Source organism: Mesitornis unicolor, unplaced genomic scaffold, assembly GCF_000695765.1.
Source record: "Mesitornis unicolor isolate BGI_N332 unplaced genomic scaffold, ASM69576v1 scaffold11031, whole genome shotgun sequence".
Lineage (NCBI taxonomy): Eukaryota > Metazoa > Chordata > Aves > Mesitornithiformes > Mesitornithidae > Mesitornis > Mesitornis unicolor.
Window position 1 is genome coordinate 63,879 of NW_010164503.1, and position 9,987 is coordinate 73,865.

The 9,987-nt window shown below is 39.4% G+C and overlaps 1 protein-coding gene across 1 annotated transcript in view; it reads right to left on the reverse strand.

Moving 5' to 3' along the window:
- Window positions 1-8,905, reverse strand: part of LOC104548344 (flocculation protein FLO11-like) — a 22,018-nt gene extending 13,113 nt beyond the window's left edge. The window contains exon 1 of the mRNA XM_010194339.1: window positions 8,763-8,905. Coding sequence (XP_010192641.1) covers window positions 8,763-8,905 — 143 coding nt within the window. The remainder of the gene's footprint in view (window positions 1-8,762) is intronic.
- Window positions 8,906-9,987: the final 1,082 nt, after the last annotated feature.

Genomic DNA, 9,987 nt, shown 5'->3' on the forward strand with positions numbered 1-9,987 from the left:
TAATTGCAACCACATAATACCTTTGGAGTTTATGTTGTGAATTGCTAAAACCCCGCAGCTTTGCTGCGCGACACTAGACACTGTTAAATTAGATGATGTCGGTCTAATATTTCACTAGTGATGTAATGAACTTCACAAAAGCATCTGTTCTGGGTCTACAAGCTCTAAAGTGGGATTTGGGTGCTTAAATTCAAATCTCTGTCTTAGGGTTGGATCTACTCTGAACACGCTTAGCACAATAATTTCTTATGCTCCTCTCTGCACCCTCTCCACTGTCTCCATGCCTGGACCATCACAGACACACAGAATAAAGTACACACGCAAGCCATCTTCTGATTCTGGCTCTTAAATCTTAAAAGTTTCTTTACCTAATAGCTGCTGAACTTTGTCAGTTTGCTGCTGATGCTGCACTAGGGCCACTCTTGGAGAATTTAGCATCATGGGGAGGCATTCTACATGCGTGCATCTTGTAAATTATACAGATGCTGTTACAGCAAAAAATGCTGTGATCGATAATCATCCCCCTCACACATTGAGCTGCTATACACATCTTTGGAACCACAGTCCAACCCAACAAGAGTTTTAAGCAAAGAAAAATTCTAATGTATCACCAAAACTTGTGTGATGGAGTTTATGGAGTTTGGCTTTAGGACAAAGAAAGAGAAACTACCTTCAGCAGTTTCCAACCGAAGCATCCATACATGTCCTAACTGCAGATTTAAAATAAAAAAAAAAGAAAAAAAGAGAAAAGAGAAAAAGCCAAGCACCATGGAAATGCTGAGTATCTCTAGACAGTCTGATAAATACTTCATTACCTTTTTGCTCAGAATTACAACATTTGACACTGAACTGGGGGGGTTTAATTTGTCTTCATTATTGAATAGCTGCCTTTCCCAAAATGTTTTGTAAAAATTGTCATATTAAACACAAATATGTTGAATTTTGGCAAAAGACTAAGAGGAAACTTGCAAGTTGAACCAAACTAGCATTCATTTAAATGCCAAAACTTCTTTTACTTACCATTTTTTTCAAAGGACAAGCTAATTTACTATCATTGACATATTTAAAGGTCTGATTTAGATAACTGTGAGCAAAAAAGCCAGTAAGTAAATCCATATTACATGGATTTTTACAAGTACTTGAAAAATATTCACTTGGTAACACTAATCAGAGCGACTTTATTACAATTTAAGACAAGCAAGATGTTTCAGCTCATGGCAAACTAGCATGAAAGTTTGAGAGAAGCCAGCAACGTACACATGCAAACTAAAAAAACAAATGCTTTGTACATGAAAGAAATTCACACAATAAAAATGTTCACATGCAGGTACAATATAAAAAAATGCAATGGAAGGCAGAACATAGGTAACAGGAGGGAAGACAGACAGGTTTACTGACAAATCGAGACAAAACCCTTCTTCTGACTTGAGATGGAAACATGAGCTGAACGAAAGCGTGCCAGCAGAGCAGAGCACTGCGTCATCTCCCACGGGATATGAAGATACAACAACTGCAATAACTCTGGCTCATTATTGCTGAGCCTGTTTACTACCAGTACTTGCTTGCTTTGACATCCAATATTTGACAGTAAGATTCCTCCCAGGTGGTACATTTTATGGGCAAAGCAAGAGATGCCAATTACAGCTGCAGAAAATTCACTCTGCTTACTGATGTTTACCTACAGTGATATGCTTAACATAAGGCAGAATCAAGTCCTCTGCCATCTATGACTGATACTTGGGTAAAAATGGACAGTTTTCCTCAAGAATTTTTTGTAAACAGACTAAGAACCAGCATCATAGAACAGCAAGATGTAGCTCTGAGAAAACAACTTCTAGAATTATTATACATTACAAATTTCCAAATGGACAGGAAAGACAATGTCTCTCAATTTGGGATTAGGACTGAGTAGACAGTGATATACAGCAGAGAAAGGGGAATATCAAGTTTGAATTTCTTGAGAGTCTGAGGCAGATATCATGTGCTGCATTAGAGTCATCTCACTTAAAATGTTACATGCAGAAAACATCCAACCATAAATATTACAGTGCTGTCGACTGAGACGGATAATGTTTCTCAAGCTCCTCCACAACACAGCTCAAGTTGCCATTCTGCTGGTTGTGCTCAGCCACAGCTTCTGGAGTTGGCAGCTCTGGTGTTGCAACCGGTTTAAGCTTAGAAACGTGCTTGGGCAGAACATGGTTTTTGTCTATTTGGCTGTACATGTTGGCCACAGACTTCTCGATCGCCGCTAAATTCTGAATGTTTTTAAGAATACCTTTCAGCTCCCTACGGGGAGGTGGCTCTGGCACTGAGGCTGGTGGTGGTACAGCTGGCTGTTTGGCAGGGGATTTTGAATGCTTGGCAGGGGAGAGGTGCTGGGTGCTAAGAGGAGATGAAGAAGAAGAAGAAGAAGAAGAAAGAGAAACTGTGGGCAAAGGCGGAGGATGTGGTGGCAACAGAGGAGGAGATGGAGGTGGCAGCAGTGGAGGTGGAGGTGGGGGAATTTTAGGCGGATCTGGGATGCTTTCTAGAACTTCTTTGGTCTGAGGAGCTAGAAGAGTTTGGCAAACTGATTTCTTTATCCTGTAAGACGGAGGAGTTGGTTTGCGAGTTGGTGGAGGAGAAGGTTCTTCGGGACAGTCATGGTGAGTGACGATTACAGAGGGAACCCTGGAGGCCTCTGCTTCAACTACTTCAGCGCAAGGTGTTGGAGAGGACAGAGAAGAAGAGCGAAGGCAAGGAGATGCAACGACACTTTTAGGAGACTGCTCGACCACATTTTCTCCTTCTTGGAAACAGATGCTGTGCGTTGGTGATCGGATGGATTTCACATCAGGAGATTTCACTTGCTTCATTTCTTGCAAAGCCTGCTGCTCGAACTGTCTTGCCTTCTCTTTTACAGTTAACTTCGGGCCACTTACTTTCTGAAACAGTGGACTGTTGATATCAGCACTGCTGTGCTGACCTTCAGTTCCTTCATTCTCTGCTTTGAGTCTCTCTTGTTGCCACTGAATGGGGTCCATGATAACTGGCCTACTCAGAGAACCAGGCGCGTGTCTCCTAGTAACGTGAGTTGGTACCGTCCACGCACGGTGACTGCCTCCCAAAGGAGCATCTCTCAAAACTAGTCTTGAAGGAGAAAGAGTATCTAGAGTATCATTTCTTTTCCGCAGGAAACCAGCAGCAGCGGGACTTTGAGAGACACCTTCCACGTACAGTGGGTTTTGAGTAGTTAATGGGTTCTCATCAGATAAAAAGGTAATGTTACTTGAAGATTTGGGGAGGTTATTGTTCAATGATCCATTGATATTAGATTGCTTGTGAGCCTCAATGGCACGTGAAGCAAAGCTGCTTATAACTCTCTGACGGTCTCCTTCTTCTAAGACTGACTTTTTTCCCCTGCTTTGTTGGAAATGGTAGAGAAGAAAAAGACTTGAAAGAAAAGAAGATAATCACATGTGAGGAAACATGCATGGACACAGATAATTATGAGAGAGGAAAAAAAGAACTTAATGATATGAATCAAAGCCATTAAATTACTTTTAGCAAACTACTACTATCCAACAGAAAGACCACAATTACTTGACTACTGGGCAAGACATTTACTTTTACATCTTCTTTAAGGGAGAAGGACTTGAGGGGGAAGACAAATTAAACCAAGTTTTCAGCTACTTCTCAAGTTCAAAAATAAGTTAACCTCTTCTTACAAAAATCCCGTAGATTTAAAAGCTGTCAGCCAATACTGTGCCCTATCTCCCCAGTGACAAAACATCAGTGTAGTCATGCAATACAATTTCTCTGTGAGATGATACGGACTCATGGTATGTATATACTGTGTGTATGTATAATTGTGTCTCCATAATTTAAATGGCAGTGGCAGTGTGCCATACTGCACAGAGCCAACACAGAATATTCACAGAGATTTTGATGTTAATCCTATTCTCTATTAATTGTGCATCAAAACTCTGCTGTTCTATAAAACACACATACAATTGGGCAGTCTTTAAGTGTGCCTGCATCGTCTTGTAAGGACTGGCCATAGTTCACATACAAAATCTGAACTATGGTTTGAGCCATACAACAGTGACTCTCAAATCGTGGCCCCAGAAGGTATCAGATGTGCATTGGGCACACCTGAAGTGTACAGTCGTAGGGTCTCTGTGAGGCGGCTGATGGGAGCTGAAGACAGTCAGACCACTCTCAAATTGTGGCCCCAGAAGGTATCAGATGTGCACTTTGGCACACCTGAAGTGTACAGTCGTAGGGTCTCTGTGAGGCGGCTGATGGGAGCTGAAGACAGTCAGACCAGACTCACACTGTGAGTATACACAGACCATTCTCCTGACACTGATTTTAAAAGAATTACCACGCTGGGCATTGTTTATTGCATATATGATACGCATATTGATGCAGGAGTATCAATATGTGTATGAATTTCATCTCTGCACTACGTTAAACCAAATGAAAAACCCCAGCAGTTGAATTACATTGAATTTCTACTCCAAAGGTAGGAGGTCTTACCATTTTCTGGAAGTCATCTAGTACCTCTGAGTGCTTCATTAACCTACTTTCCTCTAATATTTTTAACATCACAAACTTCTGAGCAGATTATATAATAAGCAATATTTTAAGATCAATATCCCCGAACTGCCTGCTAGAAAAGTGTGTCCTTAGAGCCCTGTTTTAAATAACACTTACCTGAGGCTGAAATTAAACTTATTTCCTCCCAATCTGTGACAAATTTAAGACAGATGTCAGATAGAGCTAAAAATGAAACCCTTATCCTTTCAAAGAGAAGATTACCCTTGTCAGCAACAAGATCAAATCAAAATGCATTTGAATTGCTTCCATATACAAATTTATTGTGACTAAACAGATGTGCTTGTCTAGCATGGGCATGCAAAAAACCCGTCCAACATAAAAAAAAACCAGTCTTAAAAAGGACACCTACTTTAAAAGGCTCTCTGAAATATATTTATCTATAGGACAGGCTACGGGTGAGAATACGATGGTATAAGGGGACATTATGGTAGAAATGGGGTATCAAGACTGAATTCCACTTTTGTACAATTCCCTTATAGCTTCACTACTTCTGCCTTACGCTGATGCTCCACATTTTGACTGCCACACTTAAAACTTTCCTATCTTCTGCAGTTAAGCAACTTCAGCTAAAGTGAGTAGCAGTCACTTCTACACACACACACCCCCCAAATCAAAAATACCATCTAAAACTATTTTTAGTGGCTTAGAACTGTCCAATATTTTCACAAAACTTCTGAACTTAAAAGTTTTAAGTCTTGTTGCTACCCAAACTTGAGTCTTATTCTTTAGAATGTAGACAAAAAAGGGTTAGGCTTTATTGACAAAGGAATAGGGGGAAAATTACATTTTCCATGATTACATGAATGCTGGAAGACAAAGATGTAGCCCTCTTGGTCAGATTGTTCCATCTTTTTTGATGTTTTTTTCATATCTCAGTAAATATTAACAAATCTGAATTAATGGAAATTTAACCTCTGGTGTTTAAATATTCCCTAGCAAAACTGGAAGGGAAATTTAAATCAGTAGACACTGGATAGCAGTTAATTAAGTGATATTAAATCTCCTCTAAGCTATTTAATATGTACAAGTCCCTCGCAGGCCTGTATTTAGGAATGAGACACACGTGCTTCTTAACTTCTGCTTCTTCTTTTGACTGGGAGGACACCCACACAGAGGAACTACAGCCCCTCATGGTCACAGGCACCTGAGAGGACTCATGAGAAGAATCACTGCAGAGTACAAGGATCACTCTCCCACTCGCAAATGACACTCAGCAAAGTCATGAAAGATTACACCAGTGAATAAACTCACCTCAAGCACTGCAGTGCTTCAAAAAACAGTATTCCTAAGGCTTGCCTTTGGGCAGAATATAACTGCATGGAAAATAATTGATTTCACACTAATAATAAACTAATTCTTTATTCTAAAGCAGCATCCTCTGAGGTTGGTCAAGCACCCTCCGTCTATTTAGAGGCAAGAGAAATCAATGATTCTGAACTTGAAGGAAACCCTCCAGTAGAAGGCTCATGCAAGATGACATAACCTTTATGCTACTGGAACAGATTATTTCAAAAGCTGCTCAGTTCCCTCCTCACTTCACATGATGCCTCTCAAGGATGTCATTATCCTGCAATCTTTTCTGTGTATGTATTAGTCTTTTAATCAATGAGAGACATCAACTCACCAGTTTGAGGCACATTTCCATAAACTGAAAGAAAAGCACCCGCCTTGCTAGGAGCTGTAAATAGCAGACAAGAAAGATTTTGCTTGCATCCAATTGTGAGATCTTAAGTCCATGAACTGAAAGCAAACCTCTGTGCATGCACTCTGTGTTGATTTTGGTTTGGTGGGGTTTTGTTTTGGTTTTTGTTTTGTTGCTGGTTCGGTTTTCTTTGTTGTTGGTTGAGTTTTTGGGGTTTTTTGTTTGTTTTTAAGGTAGCAGGACTATTTGGCTTTAGAAATAATACTATTCAAGTTCAGCAATCATACTTCATCTCTACTTCTGAGAAAAGGGTAAAGAAGCATAGAAGTATTGAAACTTCACAGTAAATGTCTTTCCTGTACTTGGTCGATGACAAATAAAAGATGAGGTTCAGACTGCAAGGTTTAATGGGAGTTACTGAAAGGAAAATTTACTAGCATTTCTACTAGCTACAAATATTAAGATAATGAAATCAGCTTACTTACTGATGCCTAGGTATCCAAAGACAGAGAAAAATGAAAGTTATGAAACTTTTTAGATTTAAAACTAAAGAGCTTAGTTCCATTTCATTTGCTATAAACACCAAATAAAGAAAACAAGACACAAGACAGCACTGCAAATGAGAGATGACTGTCTTAGGATAACTAGAGACAGGAAACATGGTACTAAAATTCATGAAAAATATTAAAAGGCATTTCCCAAATAGTAATTTCCTAAGGTATATCAGTGCCTTGAAATCAAATATTTGACAGGAAAAAAAAAGATAATTTGTAAATATTTTTATTGAAGCACATTTTTTTCTTTAAAATCCTACAGATATTAATTTATCTTGTGTGGTTTTTACTAGATTATATTCAATTGGTTCCTCAGCATGATGGATATGTGTTTATCTCAGCTGTAGACAAAGACATCTGAGATGAAAATATTCCAAATGTAGCGTCTTTTTTGTGGTGCAATGAAAATATCTTTTTAGTCAAACATAAATTGAAGCCTCGAAGTCAATCCAGCCAATCTGTAGATTTGCACCTATATGTTGCAGTACTAAAACATTAAAAAAAATCTTTGCAGTATAATAAGGCTTGCTTTGGATTTAGTATAAGGTATTCATCAATACAAAACAGCTTCATCCATTGGGATTTCCAATTCCCACAGATAATCAGCTTTACACCCCTGCCAGTAAAAGTAGTAGAAATGAGTCATTAATTTCGGTAGAAATTTAGTTAAATGCAAAAGAAACAGGATTTTTTTTTCCAGCAGAACCCCTCGGTAGATGTGTAAGTGTGCAAATGTGGTCTCATGTGGTTCACAAGCAGCAGTGCTCACATTCCAAAATATGACTCTATGCTACTGTAGAATATATGTTTTTCCTCCCTTCCTGCCCAAGCAGTAACACTTCACAAAGGCAAAAGGCACAGGAGGAAAGTCAGCAGTTAGGAGAAGCTGTTCTTGCTTCAACTGCAGCTCCTTTATTTACACTGAAAAGCTCAAGCTCTGGAATTATTCCAAATGCAGAGAATGCACTCAGATGGACAAGAGTTAAAGCAGCAGTGATACGCTCTGTCATGCCTTCTTAATATTTCATAAACTCAATCACAGCATCTGGAAAATTTCAACTTTCTGAGCAAAACAAATAGTGAGGGAAAATAGAACTGAATCTGCCAATCCTTAACAACACCCGCAGCTCACTCTCTTTCTGCCTCCAGACACATTATTAATGCTATGCTCTTCAGTGTTGCTTTTTAAAATATAAATATATATGAGAAAGTATGGGAAGCTTATCAACAAAACCCCCCAGTATGACACAAATATTAACTGGCTATTCTCTGCTGTAATATTCTCATACTGAGAGTTAAATTGTTGTTGGCCTCCATAAACTTCAGATTTACAGATGCATGAATAGGTAGGCATCTTTGCCTTATTATAATTTTACGAGCATATAATAGGTAAAAGATATATTCATGGAATTGCCAGTGGTTTCTCTATTTTGACAGTTCCTTTATCATTCATTTCAACATTCTAACAATTTCAACTTTAGAACAAAAAAAACCCCAAGCCCTCTTTACCCCACAGAATATTTCTTACTACAGCAAATGGGGACTTTGGGGCAGTGATTTCATTGGATGTGTTCAGTCAACGGCTTTGAGAAACTTGGCACGCTATCCCGGATTTGCAAAGGAGCCCAGGCCGAGCACACCCTGGTAGCAATGACCTGCTGCGGGCTTTTGCTTTAGAAAAACCTATCTGTTTAAACCCTGCTTTTTGCTAACTTAAAACCTGCTGAAGATTCCCCCAGGCACTACAAGAAGTCCTCATTAACAGGTTAAACTGTTTTTTCTTTCCTTATAGAGCGGTCTTGTTTATTTTCTGGATGTCTGCGAACCCCAAGCTGCTTGGGAAAGACTGCTTCATGAAGAAAAGCTTCTTTGATGTAGACTGCATGAAGTGATATCCCTGGAAAGTGAATCACGGCTTCAGTCACTAATAATTTTACTGATATATCACAAGGAATACTTACATGGTGCTGTCGCCAAGCTCTTCATAGAGGTTATTGGCAGCAGCGCTCGCTGGTTTGCCTGCTGGTAAAGCCATCTGGATTCTCGCAGTCTTTGCGCATTCAGCCTGTCGCCTTGGGTGAGCCACACAGGGAAGGAGAAACATTCATTAGAAATACTCTGTACCCTAGCGTAAGACAAGATGTAGTTCTCTGGGTTTTTTTCCTCCAGTTTTCAAAATACCCCTGCATTTTGTCTTATTTTAAAAAAAAAAGTAATAATGTGATAATCTTTTCCTGGCTTGGTGGAACCCCAGAACTCCTCCTGGACAGAAACCTCCTGGCCAGCGGTACATCACGAACACAGCAAGCATTTCCCAGGAAATAATGTTATGTGCTAGCTTTGACACCGCTCTCATTAACAGGTTTATCTGTTCTGGCTGCCCAGTCTAATGGTGGAAACAATAAGCGCTGTGGTCAAGTGCTTCATTCAAGTGCCAGGAGACTATAATTTTAAACACACAAAGAAGTCTCTGGGAAAGTTTAAGTTATCACTTACAACTCCTTTCTCATTACAGTTGGCTGGGAAATTTCTGTCTCAGTGAACAGTTTTCCTGAAAAAATTTACATTTTTAATGGGAAAATTCACTATGAAACCAATTTCTGTTTTCTGTCTAGAAGACAAAGCCCGTGGTCCCTATTTACATGTGTAACTGGGGGAACAACACTGAGGTGACATGACTGATCTACCACGCTTTGGGTTTGAGGGTGGTTGATACCTTGCTAGGGAAGTCTCTCTATGCGCTCCAGCCTGACACGCACTTGCTGGCTTGCAGAATACCGAACACAAGGAAATATTTACCTTCTTCTCTGCAGGAAACAGGCAATGCCCTGAGCTCTGGTATTGTTAATGCGTGCTAAGCATGCAGTTATAAAATACACTGAGTAACTATATAAGTAACTTTTAAACTTGTCATACAAGGTGTTCAGGAGCAAGTTGGAGTACTGGAAGTAACTCTTACTGAACGCCAAATACCCCTTCTTAAAAATAAACACTGGTAGGCTGGCAGTATTCCTATGCAAGCCGTTAGAAACAAAGCTGAAAATAAGTACTTACTCTTTGAATCTGTTTTGTTATGCAAAGAAAGATAAAGAGATAAAAAGGAAGGTTAAATGAATTCCGTTTTGCATCAATTGTCCTAAACAGTCAACCTAATAGGAGTAATAAACTAGATGCTACTTAATTATA